We start from the raw sequence: 20,204 nt of genomic DNA, 5'->3' as shown, positions 1-20,204 counted from the left end.
ACAGACCAGGATGTACTCTGGTACTCTGTACTACATTAATGCAGTTGAATCAACGTGAAAAAGCAGAAACACGGGCCACATTTACACACATTTGAGTATTTTCTGTTGTATGCGCATTCTGCACACAGACAGATGGACATGCTTCAGGTTAGATTAGGTCACATCAGTTCATCCGCTGGTCTTTGGCCTGGAGCCACAGCCCCAAGCTGAGGACTGTGTGTGTGTGTGTGTGTGTGTGTGTGTGTGTGTGTGTGTGTGTGTGTATGTGTGTGTGGTCTGTACCAGCAGCCATGTTGATCTGAGAACAATCAGAGATGGATGTGTCCAGTAGCGTTGCTCTGCCTCAGTAATCCGGTTCTAAAGGATTTACACAGCCCACCAGCAGCCACAGCGGCTTATGGAGAAGATGACAAATAAATAAATAAAGCAGCGCAACAGCCAACCAGGACACAATGAGACAGATGGTCAGCGGAACACGACCCGCGTGGGACGGCCTGTGTGACATATATTCCTCAAATGAAATAGAGAAGATGAACACAGGAGATATGAGGTCGACACACAGGGTTCTCAGCCTTCTGTACCTCAAGGTCCACTTCTGATGGTTAAAAATGTCCAAGGACCACCGTCCCAAATAATGGATGAAGACACAGAAATAACAGGAGAAAATATAAACTGTAAACATGTGTTACTGCCTGTCATCATGCATCCATATCAATGTATTCAGGGTCCATTCATCAGAGAGAGCGCTTGTCTCTACTGATGATGATGATGATGATGATGATGATGATGTGATATTCAAATGGACCTGCTGACATTTTGCTTTGTTTGAATTAGTATCCTTATAATTCCTGAGATTATTTAGATATAAAGATAACTTTGTACATTACTAAATACATCTTATATACTTTAATCTAACCATTTGGCAGTACCTCCCAGCTGGTCTACAACATAAACTCACTTTAAGACCTGCATGGTCTTCATATGTTGAGGTCTTCATTCACACTTTGTCCCACAGGGACAGCAGTCATAGTGTTTAACATATTGAAGGTTATTAAAAAGGTCGTTATTGCCTGTTTCCGTCCCTTTGGGCAAGACACTTAACCTCAGATGACTCCCTTTACACTCCTGGTGTGAACGTTTCTGTTTGATCTCCGCAATGGTGACCGACGGTTCCACGCCAGGGTTTACGTGACCTCTTACACCGGTTCAGGCTGCACCCCCCTCTTACGACTATCTACCAGCATGGAAGGCCAGCTGTGCCGGTTCACCACTGACGGCTAACCCTAACCCTAACCCATTTGTTACTGATCTACTAACCCTCTCAATGAAGATAAAGTTTGACGTGTCCTATTGTCAGATGGAATGATAAAGAGAAGAGGATCAGTCGTCTGAAGTGAGGGCAGCTGTTTATTCCAGTTTAAAGAGCGGAGAGGAGGCCAGGGACATCACAAGTACAGCAAAAGAAAAGTCTGGTCACTCTGGTGTCACTAGAAAGCTGCTGTGAGACACCAGCCACTTACTGAAGACACCGCTGCAACAAACGGATACCGTGAAGCCTTATTCTGTTTCTACTATCGTTGAGATTAATATGTTCATTATTTCCTCACCAGAATGTTATTCCTGGAAAACCCTTTTCAGATAAACGTCAGGATTACGTATTGGTTTTTCATTCTCAGGCTAAATGAAGCATTCTAAAACACACAGCTGTGTAGGACTGTTTCACTCAGCACATTTAGGAGACACAAGGCGTTCACAGGACAGGGAGATCATATGTTCTAACAATCTAACAGAACACGCAGCTACATGAAGAAATCATTGTTTTGGAAAATGTGTTTTTATACTTCATGACCTCAGTATTTCTAAAATCCTACGCACCCAGACTGATGAGCTTAACAAACAGAAAACATCTCGATGTCAGACTGATGGTAATCAGACAGATTCAAGTTAAAGATGCTCACTGAGGCTGAGACAGTCTGACTGTTAGTCCCTGCTGTGGGTCAAGCTCCAAACCCACTCGATCCCACACTCCCACGAAGTGTGACCTCACACTTTAGTTCACATCACCTTGAGCCTTCAGAGCAGATGGTTACTGGTTGGCAGAGTTCCCCATCAGGGGTGCTCCACCTGGTCCCCCTTGCCATGGTTGACCTCAGTGAGTGGCTGTTGCTCCAGGCTCTGTTTGAGCACGGGGACCCAGACCAGGCCGGTGACCAGGAACATCAGACCCACAAAGAGGAACAGCGGCCCCAGCAGGTAGGGGACATTGCCCACCTGGGTGAAGGAGAGCAAGGCCAAGGTCGTTCCCGATACAAACAGCAGCGTACCAACACCGATGGCCACGAAGGGCTTAAAGTAGAGGAGCCAGCAGGATGGAACCAGACCGCCCTGACAGCCAGGTGGCTTCCTGTCCAGGAGAGGGTTGAGAGGTGTGGAGGCTTCAGTGTCCTCCCCATCCATGGTTGATATAGGGACTGATGTGGAGAGCATGGTCACACTGGGGGACACTGCAGAGACTAGATGCACAACACCACAGATCACTCAGTCCGATAGGTTCAGAATGCATTCTGGCATTATTCTACATTTGAATTATTGTCCACAAATCCCATGAAAAGACCACACCAATACTGTCCCCACCCTGTTTGTGTCTCAGTCCTAATCGGTTCCTACTGAAGATGCCAATCTTTACACATTCACGTTCCCCTCAGGACGAATTGTAAAAACGTCTGAATGTGTCCGACACTTTGGATTATGACCAAACACCTACAGAACCAATGACGTTCCTACGAGCTGGACTCTGTGTTTACTACTAAATAGCTAATGTTAGCGTGCTAACACTAAGATATGATGGTGATCTTGGTAAACACAGCTGTTAAATAGACATTAGCATTCAGCTCAAAGCACAGAGGGTCTTAATGACCAGTTTCCACGTTGAAGGACAGCAGAAACAATGAGGAGTGAGCCAACAGAGACGATGGTGGACTCTTCCTCACCGGCTCCAGTCACTGCACTCACTGTCCTCAGCTGGAATAATGGAATTAATATTGGCTGAATTCCATTTAGCTGCCTCAGCTTCAGGGTAGCGGTGTTCTTCACGCATGTTCACGGTGTCATGACTTGCAGAATAGAATAATACAGTGACAGTCCAAATGTCTGATACAAAGACCTGTGGAGCTCTAGGACATTAGAATGAGGCCGTCTGTATCACGCTCTGGACACAAACACATTGCGTGTTCGTAGGACACATGCATTGTTGGTTTCATGGGATTTGTAGTCAATAATAAAAATATAGAATAATGGCAGATAGTGTAAAAAGCACTGACAGTTTTTAAAATAGTTTTCTATTCTAGTCGTGATGAGATGACACTTTTCAGGAAACCAGTTGCGAAATAAAATAGAAAACATGCAAAAAGCCAGAACTTCAGTACAGAAACCACCATCCAACATGAACAACATGTCCTCAGTCTGACATTAAACCGGCGGTCTGGATCCAGAGTGAGGGTTCATGTGAACGCTCACTCCATCAGCCACATCAAATAAACATACAAGTATAAAATTACAGAATATTGAATAATGTCTGCAACTTACCTAAAGCCCATCTGTGTCTCTCTGCTGGACCGGCGCTGACAGACTGACTGCCCCCCCCCCACCCACCCCCACAGCATCACACTGTAAACCTACTCCACCAGGATTAGTGGTACTCTCATATAATAAAAATCATTTTCATTTTATGTGAAAGTAGCAATAAAACAATCTAGAAATATTTTATTACAAAAAAAGAAGCCTGCATTGAAAATCCTAGTTAATGTGTCAAAAGTAAAAAAGACTTTAATCTTTAACGTGTGTTGCATCTAATGAATGTTTTTCAAATGTTACTTTTTTTTTTGTTAACCTTCAAAGTACTGTAATGAAGAACTGAGCAGCCAGATGAAGGGGGTGGAGTAATAAGTATAATATTTAGTATACGACGTAAATACTCCTTTAAGGTACGGTACTTGAGTAAATGGAATTTTAGCAATTTTAAGAACACAGGTGGAGAACAAAGTGATAATAAAGTTAGATATTGTTAATAAAGTCATGAAAAAAACAATAGCCGCACAACCGGCCAACAAACAAAAGAACCAGAAGTCATTGTTTTGAGAACAGTCACCATGATGTGTAAGTCACCATGATGCGCTACAGTCACCATGTTGCGCTACAGTCACCATGATGCATTAGTCACCATGATGCGCTACAGTCACCATGTTGTGCTACAGTCACCATGATGCATTACAGTCACCATGACGCGTTACAGTCACCATGACGCGTTACAGTCACCATGATGCGTTAGTCACCATGATGCACTACAGTCTTCATGATGTGCTACAGTCACCATGATGCACTACAGTCACCATGATGCGCTCCAGTCACCATGATGCGCTCCAGTCACCATGATGCGTTACAGTCACCATGATGCATTACAGTCACCATGATGCGTTACAGTCACCATGACGCGTTACAGTCACCATGACGCGTTACAGTCACCATGACGCGTTACAGTCACCATGATGCGTTACAGTCACCATGATACGTTACAGTCACCATGATGCGTTAGTCACCATGATGCATTAGTCACCATGATGCGTTACAGTCTCCATGATGCATTAGTCACCATGATGCGCTAGTCACCATGATGCGTTACAGTCACCATGATGCGTTAGTCACCATGACGCGTTACAGTCACCATGATGCGTTAGTCACCATGACGCATTACAGTCACAATGATGCATTACAGTCACCATGATGCGTTAGTCACCATGATGCGTTACAGTCACCATGATGTGTTAGTCACCATGATGCGTTACAGTCACCACGATGCGTTACAGTCACAATGATGCATTACAGTCACCATGATGCGTTAGTCACCATGATGCGTTACAGTCACCATGATGTGTTAGTCACCATGATGCGTTACAGTCACCACGATGCGTTACAGTCACCACGATGCGTTACAGTCACCATGATGTGCTAGTCACCATGATGCGTTACAGTCACCATGATGCACTACAGTCACCATGATGCGTTAGTCACCATGATGATTTACAGTCACCATGATGCGTTAGTCACCATGTGTTACAGTCATCATGATGCGCTACAGTCACCATGATGCGTTACAGTCACCATGATGTGTTAGTCACCATGATGCACTACAGTCTCCATGATGTGCTACAGTCACCATGATACATTAGTCACCATGATGCGCTACAGTCACCATGATGCGTTACAGTCACCATGATGCGCTACAGTCACCATGATGCATTACAGTCACCATGATGCACTACAGTCTCCATGATGCGCTACAGTCACCATGATACATTAGTCACCATGATGCACTACAGTCTCCATGATGCACTACAGTCTCCATGATGCGTTACAGTCACCATGATGCGCTACAGTCACCATGATGCGTTAGTCACCATGATGCACTACAGTCTCCATGATGTGCTACAGTCACCATGATACATTAGTCACCATGATGCACTACAGTCTCCATGATGCACTGCAGTCTCCATGATGTGCTACAGTCACCATGATACATTACAGTCACCATGATGCACTACAGTCTCCATGATGTGCTACAGTCACCATGATGCATTACAGTCACCATGATGCATTACAGTCACCATGATGCGCTACAGTCACCATGATGCGCTACAGTCACCATGATGCACTAGTCTCCATGATGTGCTAGTCACCATGATGCATTACAGTCACCATGATGCGTTACAGTCACCATGATGCGCTACAGTCACCATGATGCGCTACAGTCACCATGATGCGTTAGTCACCATGATGTGCTACAGTCACCATGATGTGTTACAGGCACCATGATGCATTACAGTCACCATGATGCATTACAGTCACCATGATGCGTTAGTCACCATGATGCACTACAGTCTTCATGATGCGTTACAGTCACCATGATGCGTTACAGTCTCCATGATGTGCTACAGTCACCATGATACATTAGTCACCATGATGCACTACAGTCTCCATGATGCACTACAGTCTCCATGATGCGTTAGTCACCATGATGCGCTACAGTCACCATGATGCGTTAGTCACCATGATGCACTAGTCTCCATGATGTGCTACAGTCTCCATGATACATTAGTCACCATGATGCACTACAGTCTCCATGATGTGCTACAGTCACCATGATACATTAGTCACCATGATGCACTACAGTCTCCATGATGTGCTACAGTCACCATGATACATTACAGTCACCATGATGCACTACAGTCTCCATGATGTGCTACAGTCACCATGATGCATTACAGTCACCATGATGCGCTACAGTCACCATGATGCGCTACAGTCACCATGATACATTACAGTCACCATGATGCACTAGTCTCCATGATGTGCTAGTCACCATGATGCATTACAGTCACCATGATGCATTACAGTCACCATGATGCGTTAGTCACCATGATGCACTACAGTCTTCATGATGCACTACAGTCTTCATGATGCGTTACAGTCACCATGATGCGTTAGTCACCATGATGCGTTTTAGTCACCATGATGCGTTACAGTCTCCATGATGCATTACAGTCACCATGATGCGCTACAGTCTCCATGATGCGCTACAGTCTCCATGATGCGCTACAGTCTCCATGATGCGTTACAGTCACCATGATGCGTTAGTCACCATGATGCGTTACAGTCACCATGATGCGTTACAGTCACCATGATGCGTTAGTCACCATGATGGATTAGTCTCCATGATGCATTACAGTCACCATGATGCGCTACAGTCTCCATGATGCGCTACAGTCACCATGATGCGTTAGTCACCATGATGCGTTACAGTCACCATGATGCGTTACAGTCACCATGATGCGCTACAGTCACCATGATGCGTTAGTCACCATGATGCGTTACAGTCACCATGATGCGTTACAGTCACCATGATGCGTTACAGTCACCATGATGCGTTACAGTCACCATGATGCGTTACAGTCACCATGATGCATTACAGTCACCATGATGCATTACAGTCACCATGATGTGCTACAGTCACCATGATGCGTTACAGTCACCATGATGTGTTACAGGCTGAAGACAAAGTGTCGGTGCCCTCTGGTGGACATTTGAAAATGATCCAGCTCACAGACCAGACCAACTAACGGTGAAAACACTGTTAATAACTATTCTTTGAAAAGCAAATTCATTAAATTAAATATTATTTTAAGAATACCATTGGTGCTTTGTGAACTCTGTAAAACCACAACTTAAAGGAGATATGAAAGCAGCCACTGGACTGTGCTCTGAAAATGAACACACTTTGTTTTCCCAATTTATAATTTTATTGTCATAGTTGTTTGCTTTAATAACATTTGAACACGCTCAAGCACACTGCCAGAACGCCACGAGAAACCAAAAACTGGGTCAAAGCAAAGGGAGACATGTACACCCAAGATAAACATTTTGGTTTCAACTGGTTAAGTTCTTTCAAACCATTTCTTTTGCAATTTATGTCTGAAAATCATCCTTTATATTCCAAGCAGAATCCTGGTCCACATCTGTTTACAGATATAACTTCCGCCATTTGTCATTGTCATTTATGAAAGAAAGAGAAAAGAGTGGAAGGAAAACCCTCATGTAATGCTGAGTAGACCAGAGTAGGGAGGGGAGGTGGGTTAACCCAGGAATGGCATAGCTGAGCTCTCAATATGAGAAAGCTGACTCGTGGACTTCTTCTTGGTGTGTCATTTGCTTAAAAACAGGTTCTTTTTCACATGAGTTTTTTTCTGAAGCTGGCCTTCGGCACAGAAGGGGGGGGCGTGACGGGGAGGTGCCGTCGCCGCAGACAACTGTGTGGTCGGGTTCGGACCGAGCTCCGCCCATTCCTTCTCAGTAGGACTCTCAGGCAGCTCCGTCCTCTTCAGTCGCGCTCGGCTACCAGCTTCAGCACCTTCCCGATGGCGATGGTCTTACCTGAGACACAGAAAACAGGACTCAGATTTGTGTCTCTGCCTCACTCACTCAAATCTAGTTATCAAATCCTTCATCGGGTCCACCGTTCAACACTTCATTGACTAAAGACTCAAAGATTTAAAAATCCTCTTCTTGTGACACACTCCAGCTCTGAGCCTGAAGGTACACATGGATTCTGTGTTACATCTGATGTACACAGTAAATAAATCCACAGGTATATGTGTTTTCATTCCTATACAAACTGTTGACCCTACATTTACAAACTGCTTATGTGTGAACCTCACTGCATTAGTGTGTGTGTTTAGACTCTCCTGACTCTTAAGTTGGCAGGTAGCTAAGTTGCTTCCTTAAAGTTGTCATAAGGAACGATGCCTTGGTTTGCAGTGGAGATGTTAGTCAGAGCAGACTTTGATACGTTAGTAATATGACAGCTGAGTGTAGTAAACACTCACAAGCTGCGTCTCCCCAGTGTCCGCACATGTTGGCTAGTGTTAGCTGAGCTAGCGTTAGTTTGTTTTCCAGATGATGGTTTCTCCGTCAACATCATGGATGCAATCAGATTCAGCCTCTATGTTGTCTCTAAGTGAAATAATCTGCCCAGAGGCCTTCAGAGTTACAAGTGAATCCCTTCACAGTTTAAGTAAATGGGGACGATAGTGTTGATTGTCATCGTCTTCAACCAATCAGATCTTTAGTTTGACATGTTGGGCGTATTCTCTGACCTGTCAGAGCTTCTAGCTGACCTACAGTACCTCATCATTAAGGTGCAGCTTGATTGGTCAGTGGGCCAGCGTGACATGTTGGGAGGTGACAATCCCAGTATCTAGTGCCTCTGTGGAGCGGACATCTTCAGCCCTCAAACGCATTAAAACGTATTCAAGAAGTACGACTGGGGAGACTCCACTGTCATCACTGAACCGAGAAGAACCTCTCACTGGAGCTGAACGGCACCGATGTGACGTTACTGTACAACCGCGTCATTGAACTCTCTCAATCAGAGAAAGGAGGATGGACTTTGTCTTTGAGTGAACAGCAGCTTTGGTAATGAACTGCTTTAGTTTTCACATGGTTCATTTGTCTATGGTGTTGTTCTCATGATATGGTTCATTTTGTTCCTCTGATGTGAATCATATCTGAATGCTGCTCCTCAGTGTTGGTGGAATGTGCATTTGAAGGCCTGTTGAATCGTGGTATTTGGGTTCATATAAATATGAGTGACTGGTTCTTGTGGGTTTGTTCTTGTCATTGTGTTAATTACATTGGTTTTGACTCTATGCATTGTCCGTTAATGACACAGCATAGTGAGGTCATTAGGAGGAGGTTCCACTGTAGTAGGTCAGCACTGAAGGCCCAGGTAGAAAGCACACGGCCCGCCACTGGGTTAAACAGTTTGTGTATAAAAGTAACATCCAAATATGTTTTTGATGACAAGTTCAAATGCATATGCACATATAAAGTAATCGTTTCATTTATGGATGTAAAACATATTGGCAGCAATTAGGATTTCTTGATATTTGAGGTCATTTCTCATGCAGACACAGCTGGCGTCAGCTGCTCCAATGTTTCATCACTACACTCTGAAGACCTTTGGGGTTCAGGGCTGGTGGAGACCTCACACCGGGCTCTGGTGACGGTAGTTTCTCAACACTTTCTTTCTTTCACCATTTATAGACTAAATGTTTAATGAAAAACATAATTCATCAATAAATCGATAATCAAATGTACCTTCGTCCCGTAAGGTGAACCGTCCCATCTGAGGAAAGTCTTTAAAGGTCTCGAGGCAAATGGTTCCTGCCGTGCGCAGACGGGCGATGCAGACCTGGTCCTGTTTGACGAACCGTGGCCGTGTCTTACTCTTGTCTCCGGTCTTCTTGTCTACCAGACAGATTAAGGCCTGCAGACAGAAGCAACAGAATATCAGCACACACACACACAACCAGCCAACTGCTCAGATGTCAGTGCACCTTTCTGCAGTGGCCTCATGGTAACAGGGGAACAGTTGAGTTAGCATTAGGTCTTACTGTAATTTGCACTTCTTCAATGCAGGTGTGAATGTGAAGGACTGCGTTGTAACCTGGACAGATGATGGATTTGTGTTCGATGATGACGATCTGTGAGGAAGAGTTTCAGTGGTTATGATCAGGCGCATACAAAAACAGACATGTTGTCACTTTAATGAACACTCCCACTGCTCTGATTCCACTGGTGCAGTTTGCTCAAAGGTACCCAGACAGTGGTAGTGGGGGAGGGATGGACCGCCACACCAGCTGCACGCTCTAGTCCTCCAATCAGGATCAGACCCCTGCCCATTAACACGGTCACGTGTGATGGTTGGAATACCTGGCTGGACCAGCTGCACTGCTGCAGGGAGGTGAACCCAGAGCGTACATTGCTGAGCGACAGTAAACCGGGGATGTGGGACTCTGAGCCGCTGAGCGACACTGACCTGGGCGTCGAACGTGCGCCCTGAGTGGCAGAGGTTCTCGGCATTACACAGGATGAAGCCCGGCAGGATCTCCTCCTCCTCGATGCCCTTCAGCCGCAGCTTGAGGTTTTCCCCCGGGCCAGCATCGTCTGTCTCCACATCATCTGACAGGAGACTCAACAGCTCCACCACATGCTGCATGAGGACAGGTGGACAAACACGGAGGGGACAAACAATGACGTGAAATATTAACGCTCAGTGGAAGGCATTTGATGTTTACACCGTTTAGAAACACTAAAACTTAAAAATAGTTCTATATTATTTTTTTGCTTTCCCGTCTTTCATCTTGGTTCCAGCTGATAGAAGAAAGGGCTTGTGGGATATCTTACCCGGTTTGGCATCATGACCAGCTGCTGTGCTTTACTGATGGAGCCCGACTCCAGCTTGCCCAGAATCACAGTGCCCATGTCCTGAGGAGACAGATCGATAGAGAACCACGCGTTCACTTCACTCGATCAAAGAATCGGTTGTTGTGGAGACTTTGTACAAACTTAGATACGATGAGCAAATGTTGGATAGAACTGTCCATGTGCACAGTAAATATAAGCTGCCTCAATAAGCTCAGTCGAGCAGAACGTGCCTTACTCACAACATATCCAGAGTGTGTTCTGTTTCGGTGAGCCCGTTATGTTGTGTGGTTTTGTTTGCTATGTATAAAATACAACCGACACGTTCTAAACCCTTTCTGAACACTTTTGGGATGCACACACCACACTGCACCTACAGAAAGTTGAAATGTGTCGGTGGCATCGGTCTGACGGCAACAAGCGTTCATGGGCCTCCTCGTGAAGGCATGAATCCAGACATTCCTACCTTGTATTTGTCTACGATGGGCAACCTGACGGGGCCATCGCTTGATCTGCTGAAAGTTGGCAAACTGTCCAAGTGTGAAATGAACGGTAACCCTCTGAAATGACACGGAACAGGACCGCAGTTAGACATGGACGACCAGGGGAGACAGCCAGCGTGAGGACAGGAAGCTGGAGGACGTACGTGTACCAGGAGCACATGTCGGTGGGCTCCTTCAGGTTGGCTCCGGTCAGTCCGGAGCACGGCATGAAGTAAATGTCCTTCTTCGGGTTGAAGCCCACCTTCTTCAAAAATGGCACTAGTTTCTCCTTACACTCTTCATACCTGAGGGTTCAACAACAGGAGGGGCAAGAAGGACTTCAAACACAGCAGCAGCCATATGGAGCGCATGTGGAGGACATCCTACAGCACCTCCATGCATAGAGAGTAAACATGAGAGCGCCTCAACGTGATGCAGGCCAGTCAAACACTGCCGCCCCACGTGCACGACACGGATATACAAACAAACCAACTCCACATTGTATTAAAACCACATCCGTTTGATATTCTACAGGTGTGAGTGATGAGCTGCTGCTGCGGTCGATCAGTGGATCCACCTACCTCTCCAGGCTCCAGTTGACCGTCGGGTCGTCCATCTTATTCACCAGAACTATCAGGTGCTTGACGCCGGCCGTTTTGGCCAGCATGGCGTGCTCCCGCGTCTGTCCACCCTTTTCAAATCCAGTTTCAAACTCCCCTTTCCTGGCAGAGATCACCTGAGAGGAAACAGTCAGTCAGAGGCTTTGTCTACAAGTGCTACGAAAACACAAGAGTGGCTCCTCATGAGTGCTTTAATCTGACGAATCATTTTAAATTGAGGATTTGGAGTTATTACGTTATATTATATGTTGACAGACATTCAAAGCATCGCTCCAAAACCTCAATACAAGCTTCAAACGTACCCTTTCTAAGACTACTGGGGAGACACAGCTCTGATCTGATGCTCCACTTTAACGTCGGTCTAAACTCTCTGAACTCACCAGAACAGCCAAGTCCGCCTGTGACGCACCTCCGATCATGTTGGGCACGAAGCTTTTGTGTCCTGGAGCGTCTAAGATGGTAAAGTGCTTTTTGTCTGTCTCAAAGTAGGCTCGGCCCACCTCAACCGTCTTGCCTTTGTCCCTCTCCTCTTGGTTGGTGTCCAACGCCCAAGACAGATACCTGGGAGACACATTCATATTCACATTGGATTCATGATTTGGTCGCAATGAAATCTGAGACACCAACACAGATATATCTATCAACTCTACGCTGATGAGCTCAGCTAATAGTGGCCCAGCTGGTTAAACAGCCACAGTCAAACCTCACAACTACATCCAGTTTAATTCAGTCAGCATAGAGCGTCTCTCCATCTTCCAGACTCACCAGGTTTCCCGGTTCTTCTCCTTGGCCTCCCTCTCGTACTTCTCTAGGGTTCTTTTGTCTACCATGCCCGTTAGATACCTGTTGGAGAGGACGGACCGAGTCAAAGCCTGAGGTGTGAACGGCATTTCACTCGTTACAAGGAAAGGAGGTGAACCATTAAAGGGAGGCCGCTACTCACATGATTTGTCCCCCAATGGTGGACTTGCCAGCATCTAGAGAAGAAGAACGCAGACCGGGTTTAGATCAGACAAACGGTGTATTACACATGGTCACTGTCAGGAGGGAGCCTCGAACGTCCGGAACCCAGAGGTTTTAAACAACGGAACACCGCCGGGTCAGCACTGGTCTTGACTTTCCATATGGTTAGATATTGCCACGTGTCATTATATTCATATTTTACCAAAAAACAAGCTCAAATTGAGTAACGAAGTTCTTGACCGCCGTCATTGGCTAGCTTCAGAGCTGCCTCAGACCGCGTCACCTTCAGCTCTGCTGCGAGCGACAGCAGTTTGAGGATCCAATCGAGTTAATACATTTAGTCACAAGCTCTTCATTCGTTACATATTCAGACAAGCCACAGACTAAAGGGTGACCAAACGCATCCGTTTACAAAAGAAACGAGGCCTCCACCCAACAGCAACGCTACGTTGAACTGTACGCTGTGACCACATGAGAGACGTCCTGACCCGGGTGCTTTAAAGTCTATGTGGAGCCCACAGGCCATAGTGACTGGTGACAGAGCTGGACCCGACCGTCACACCACTGCTTCACTGACCTACGTGTCCGATGAAAACCACGTTGATGTGTTCCTTCTTGGGGGCATCTGGCTGCGTCGGTGGAACCTTGGGCGCTGGCGTTTCCTCTTCCTCCTCCATCGTCTCTGGAGCCGTCTCCTCCGTAGTCGCCGCCACCGACGGTCCCCGGTCCCCGTAAGACCCGCCTCCTGGCTCCTCATCGTTGGGCTCGGCCTCTTTCTGGTCCCACGGCTCCTCTGTGGTCATCTCAGAGTCGCCGTTCTCCACTGGAGCTGCACAGCCACCAACACAGTGCACATCATTCAGGGCCTCAACTCAACAGGGTCCAATATAGACAGAGCTCACCGTTCTCACTTCCTCATTAACCACCACTTATTGTGAGCTGTATATCAATAACCTGCTGCATATTGGTTTTCATCACAAGAGACCTTGTTTAATAGAAACTGCTATGATCAGTGTGTGAACAAAAGAGAAGAAGCCCTTAACACACACACACACACAAAGCTGAGGAATAAAGAGGGACGCTCCTCATTCATCCAGCTGTGGACTGTGTTCATGGACACGGAGCCAAGGACACTTTAAAGGGGACAGATTAACTGGTTTAGGGGACTAAATATTATGACTTCTGATTTCTAAAACAGCAGCTCGGCTTCTTGGGTCATCAGGTCTCAAGCTCTAAAACCTGACTGAAACTTCTCCAAGACGTTATTAAGACGCACAAAAACTAAAAACAGAAGCTTAGAAACGGGTCTGAAACGCTAAGAACAGAGAGATGAAGATTAGGTTTCTTTAAAAGAAGCTGGACCGCAGCATGTTTAAGAGTTGACGGAACAGTTCCTGTTGCCAATGAGCGATGAATAATCAAAATACTGGGACAGAGAAACAGGTTTAAAGTTATTCAAATAACCAGGAACATCCCTACTGACAAGTCAAACACGGTCCGGGGTTATTTGATGCCTGATTCCTTGACAAAAGTTTAAAAACTGCTCACACTTCAGTAAAATGGCAGTTATCAAACTGCCATTTGATAATGCTCATAAAATACATGACACATTTTGGTCCTTAGTCTCAAGGTTGAGCCCGCTGTAGACAGATAATAGTAACAACCAGGACCAGGGTGTGACCCTGTGGGCTGCTGTAGAGCCTGAGTGAGGTTAAAAGAGTCCAGGGTTTCCATTAAATCAAGACAAGAGTCTGAAGGGCAGCAGACATGCATGTTGAAATCAGCTAAAATAAGAACGTTGTCATACTTTGACTAGAACGGGACAGCAGCTCACCAGATCCTTGGATAGACACAGTTAAACCTGGGAGTTCTGTGGATTATCAAAGCCAAACGCTGGATCTTTAGAGTTTACTCTAAAACCAAGATGTTCAAATGAAGTAAAAGACAAACTCTTCTGTAGAGAACAGCACCAGCATGTGCTGCAGTGACACAACGTTCCCATTGAGAAAAGGTTCAGGCTACGATCTGAGCTTCCTCTGCGTCGACTGACGGGGCCGGAGGATGAGCGTCAAAGAAACATGTAGCAGCACCAACAGGGAGAAGAAGCCTCCACAGAGGCAGAGCAGGCTCCTCCTCCAGTTGAGCATGTGCACACAGACAACACCAGGAGGTCAAGCCCTACCAGGAAACTCTGATGGAGATACGATTCTGCACTGAAGCACACAGAAGGCAGACACGCGTGTTCTGATCAAACCGAGTCCAGGAAGTGTCACTATTCACTGCTGGGAAACACACGGGGTAGTAGCACAGCTGCACGGGCTTTCACATCGCTAAAACCGGGCCAAGTTAAGACTAGGCTTTGGTTTGGTTGGTGCAGCCTACTTTAAGTCTGTTCCAAAGACCAGGCTTAGTCAAGACCAGTTGGTGCAATCGTATGAGAGGATAAGCGGGGCTCAACACTAACTTTGAAAAGACATCAGCTTTCGGTTGCCAGATCTCAACGTACGGTGGCCCGTGGTCAAGACACTCTCATCTTAATAATGAAAATGTGTCATGTAGACATGTCGTGTGTGTGTGTGTGTGTGTGTGTGTGTGTGTGTTACAGGCTACATCCAGTTCAAAGATGGCCGGACACATCGCCTCCCAACACTTTCCACTCCTGTTCATCTGGTTCTTTGTCAGTTGAATCAATTTGCACATTAGTTAGTCAAACGTCTCACCCCACAGCCAAACTACTGAATGTGCTTTGACAGCATCTTTAAAAGAGACAACTGCGCGCACAACAAATAACACATGTGCAACGAGCCACGTATCAATGTGTTACACTTCTACATTTCAGAATCCATCGGCTGAACATGTGCACAACTTATTCACAAGCTGCATCTACAGGACACAAAACATGTTTTGATCAGATCATAAGTTTGCTTTTCTGTGCGTTTGGCTGGAGACTTACGATCACAGACTACAGGAAGAGGCAATCAGTTCAGTTAGTGAGAGCGCCCCTTCACAATAAGAGCTGCTGGCTGTTAAAGCGTCCACAACATGGATTATGGCACGTGGTGTAAATAGTGAATGGACTGTACTGGTTCTCTCTTTTCTGGTCTTCTGACCACTCAAAGCTCTTTAACACTTCATGTCATCATTCACCCATTCATACACTGATGACAGAGCTACCATGTAGGGTGACTATAACATTCAACCGTTGAATAAAGTTTAAACTTAAGTATGTCACTCACACACAGTCAAAATGAATCCATGAGGTTAACCATTGTGTGTATTATAAGAGCCATTTGAAATTGTTGATCACATTTTTCAATAAGCGAATGCCTCCCTGAGTCCTGTGTGGTGTAATGTGGTGTAATGTGTTGTGTGTGTGTGGTCTAACACTACTCGTGGTTTGGCATCGTTTATACCATTAGTATCTTAACGGGCCTTTTGTTACCCTCAAACCCTGTCTCTACCATCAAACTGTTTGGGCTTCATTCAAACCCCCCATCAAAGCTTTCAATGACAGGAGGAGAGTGTGTTCAGCTCTGTGTGCTGGCCAATCAGGAGAAACCCAGACCGACCGCTGATGACACGGTGTAGGAACAAGCCTCCAAACCATCCATCCAATGAGATCAGTCTCTAGCCTCCAACTGCTGCAAATAACCTACACCTGCTTCACCCAAACCTTCAGACATACCCGTCTGACTTACACTGAACGTTTGGGTTACAATGAATGCACCACACAAGATCATGATGTACAGCCAGGCGGCGGAAAAGTGGAGCCAAAGCGGAAGTACCTTCATCTTGCTTTCCATCTCAACCTCTGGTTGTGTAGAAGTCTAGTCTAAAATGATTTATTCCCTCAGTAAACATTGTAAACATGAGTTTATGGTCTCAATCTCTAGTTTACAGTCTTCTTCAATACAGCATGATGTTCATTTAGTACATTATGCTCCATTTAGACTCAAACTACCATAAAGCAGGGTATGCTTTAGGGGGCGGGGCTACACGGTGATTGACACCTGGTCGTGGCTGTGACGTTACAAACTGACAATTATGAAAGTTAGAGAGAAATCCTTGCACTAGACACTTTGTGTAGATTTCCAGTGGTTATGGAAATATTTAGCTACATGATTGTTTGCCCGTAACTGTTCATTTTCAATGTCTATTACAGAAACCTGTCTAATGTGTGCACAGCCAACAAGCTGTATGACAACCGTTGTGGTTGTCATGTGGAGACACACATTTATGATTCACTTATATAGGAGATTTGACTTTTCAAATGTCTGAATATTCTAAAGAATTAATAGTGCATTGCTCTGAGAAGCCGTACTTTGATAGCTGGATAGATATATTTATTTTTGGTCAATGAATGACAATACACTGTATTAATCTGATAATATATCGTTCATCTAAAGTGGTTATGGTGACAGGCTCAACTGGTTCGGATGGTGGATTCGCTTCGTGCTTCTCTAAAATGTTCCTGAACACTTTGTGGCGTTATCTCCCACTGACACACGACCATGTCTGTTTAAAGTGACACGTGTAAACAGTGAAGAGCAAGAACCAGACAGCCTGAGAGAAAACACAAGATGTACCGATCCTTATCGACAACTCAACTCACTTTACAGTTAGCTTGTGGTTAAAAACTTTGAACTCGTGTGGCAGATGTAGATGCTGAGAGTCAATACTGCTGAAAGACTACAGCAGGTAGGAACCGGGTCTCTGAAGCTCATGATGCAAGAGTCACTAACGGTTAGTTAGTCCATGCATTCAGTGGGCCTGCACATGTCAGGACAATGAGGTGAGCAGTAGCAGCATGCGTGTGACACACAAACACAGACTCCATACATACCAGCACTCTGTGACACCTCTGTGGTGGATATCTTTTCAACAGCAACTAAAAGAGAAACAATGGTTAGGTTCATGTGTTGGGCTCATTTGAAAGCAGCCTGGCCTACTCTTCTTGCTACAGGATGAATTCATAAGTAAAGGGAAGTGTGCGTTTAAAGACTGTGTCCTACAGTCCACACACAGGTTCCACCGGGCCTTCAGAAGCCCCCTCAAGTCAAGGCCAGAGGAAAACAACAACCTGGTCCATTTGGAGGACTACAGGTTTTCATGTCAAGCGCCTCCACATGGTGAGCACAAACTTTCGGTAATATTTGAGACGACAGTGGAAGGTTCTGAAACCACTGCCGGTCAAATAAAAACGTTGGCCTACGAGGACTGCCGCGTGATCGCTCAGCCTCGTCCAGGTCTTCAGTAGGACACGTTTTGTCTCACTCTTGACCAGCAGTGCGTCAGAACATCCACGTCACACCAAACACTTCCATTCCCACGAAATAATTTTCAATGGCGAGCTTAGCTTTAACCATCAGGTGAAGTTAGGCCGTTTCATAACGACAACATGGGTGCTAGGCTCTGTCTACTGTTTAGATTAAACAGTCTGGTTACTTAGCTCAAAAAGGTACTGACTTAGCACTGAGCGACCCAGGCGCTCAATTGTGAAACCACACCAGGTAACCGGCGCTAGCGTGCTAGCTAGCTAGCGCCGGTTAGGTGTAACAAGCTAATGCCGGCTGGGTTGATGACTTAAGACAGTTATGACAGTTATGAACAAGCTATGAGGCCACTCTACAGTCGACCGCCTGAGTAGCATTAACGGGGCCGATGGGTTATAGTTAAAGTCACAGGATCAGGCATACCATCTAACTGACTAACACCAAACACCCCAGCAGCTAGCTAGTGTGTCGCGCTTCAAGGAACGCGTGTCTGTACGGTGGCTAGCGAGCTAGCAACTAGCCAGCCCAGGCTCCTGTTAGCAACTAGCTAACTGCTAGCTAAAGTAGCTCCACAACGTGACTATGAACTTACCAACGGAATTGAGATTTTCGGAATGTGCTTTTACAACAAAAGTCGGTACAAATTCGACGGCGTTCACATTGGGCACAAACGGTTTCGCGTTCACATTTAGTGACGCGAATTCCGAATCAAGTTGTCCGTCGATCGTGGCCTCCACATCGTCCTCTTGTTCCCATGAATCAGGGGCAGTGTCTCTCGGGTCCATCGTGGGTCTTGGATTTTCACTAGTGTGAGATTTCAGCTACGCAGTTCTTGGTCTCCGTAAGTGTCCGCCCAAAACCCGACGTTAAGGTCACCCCTTGGAGTAAGTGAGAGCGTCCCAACTCGAAGTGGAATGGTTTGTCTCCGATTCAGTGAACTACAGCAGCCGGTTTCTAACGGTGAGACGCCAGAGAGGATGTTCGACTCAGCACTCCCAGAGACAGTCCGCGTGAGCTAAAGCGTCCCGTCAGTCGACGTGCGACGTGCTACGCGCGGTGACCTCTGGGATATGAAGTCTTATTCAAAAGCGGAAACCGTTGAATCGAAAGACTCCTGAGGGCAAGAAAAATACATCCCCCACAGAGCCAGTTTACGCCATTAGTTTCTGACCTCTTCAACTGCAGATTCGATTCATTTTGTAGCAAATGGAGATGGACTTTTATGTTGCTTAGTAATACATACTTGACTGTCTAATATAATGTGCATTGATTTGTTTGGAAAGATCATTACATTTAGGTACAACATTTAAAATAAAAAAATACCCAGTTTCACTGATAATAATAATACCGTTATGAATGAAAACATTTACCGTTACTGAAAGTAATGGGGCAATTATGACAATACAACAGCACCGGGTTCACGATTTAATAAAAAATGAGTTTGGTTTTGCAACACACCAGTCTCAATCACTGTCGAATATATGAAGGAGTTCCCTTTTGATTCCGATATTGTATCCAGTAACGCATTTCACCTTGGTCCCAAGAGACGCATCACAGCTATGCAGTCATGCTTACAAACTACAGAATGTGTTGTAGATATGCCCTCAGGCATCAACGCAGTCCAACCATGACATTAACAGTTCACCTAGAGGAAGTGGCCCGTTCATAAAATGATGCCCTGCAGGCATAAACCTCAAATCAAAAGACACAACTAGTCAACTTTGCTTTTAGATTAGCGGGATATGAAGAGTGAGGTTATTGTTTATTATTAGTCGTTCTATGACAATGGTTAGTTACTCATCTATTTTAGATTAAAGCAACTCTGTACAAGCAACACTTTGACAATATAACGCAATCCAGGACTTACAAGACATGGAAACATTTTGAGGAACACCTTACATGTAATCCAATTCAATGAAAGAAGAATAAATATATAAACACACACCACTAACTACGGCCCCAGAAATGACCCGGGAGCTGAATCAACACCTCTGAGCTTCACAAGGACCTGTTGCATTAGATTGTACATGTGTTGCAATTACATACAGAGT

At 45.5% G+C, this 20,204-nt stretch overlaps 1 protein-coding gene across 1 annotated transcript; it reads right to left on the bottom strand.

Annotated features, from left to right (window-relative positions):
- Nucleotides 1-7,335: 7,335 nt before the first annotated feature.
- gspt1l (G1 to S phase transition 1, like) lies at nucleotides 7,336-19,163 on the bottom strand. Its single transcript, XM_068724788.1, has 14 exons — nucleotides 18,746-19,163; nucleotides 17,724-17,768; nucleotides 13,458-13,709; nucleotides 12,861-12,894; nucleotides 12,683-12,760; nucleotides 12,298-12,478; nucleotides 11,879-12,033; nucleotides 11,462-11,602; nucleotides 11,282-11,375; nucleotides 10,798-10,878; nucleotides 10,430-10,603; nucleotides 10,005-10,094; nucleotides 9,709-9,877; nucleotides 7,336-7,983 (listed from the first exon to the last, which is right to left on the bottom strand). The coding sequence occupies exons 1-14, from the start codon at nucleotides 18,936-18,938 to the stop codon at nucleotides 7,931-7,933; spliced, it is 1,740 nt and encodes a 579-aa protein (XP_068580889.1). The 5' UTR covers nucleotides 18,939-19,163; the 3' UTR covers nucleotides 7,336-7,930.
- Nucleotides 19,164-20,204: the final 1,041 nt, after the last annotated feature.

The sequence above is a fragment of the Cebidichthys violaceus genome, unplaced genomic scaffold (assembly GCF_023349555.1).
Source record: "Cebidichthys violaceus isolate CVI_PGR_0920_01 unplaced genomic scaffold, fCebVio1.0.p SCAF_32, whole genome shotgun sequence".
NCBI lineage: Eukaryota > Metazoa > Chordata > Actinopteri > Perciformes > Stichaeidae > Cebidichthys > Cebidichthys violaceus.
The sequence above is the reverse complement of the archived record's forward strand: the minus strand, read 5'-3'. Positions and strand labels throughout refer to the sequence as shown.

Bases quoted from the DNA above. Each gene is read 5' to 3' on its own strand.
- gspt1l (XM_068724788.1), bottom strand. From the start codon at position 18,938: ATGGACCCGAGAGACACTGCCCCTGATTCATGGGAACAAGAGGACGAT. The intron at 10,879-11,281 runs GTAGGAATGTCT...CTGTCTCCTCAG, and splicing joins CCATCGTAGACAAATACAAG to GACATGGGCACTGTGATTCT. The intron at 10,095-10,429 runs GTCAGTGTCGCT...TCTTCCTCACAG, and splicing joins GGCGCACGTTCGACGCCCAG to ATCGTCATCATCGAACACAA.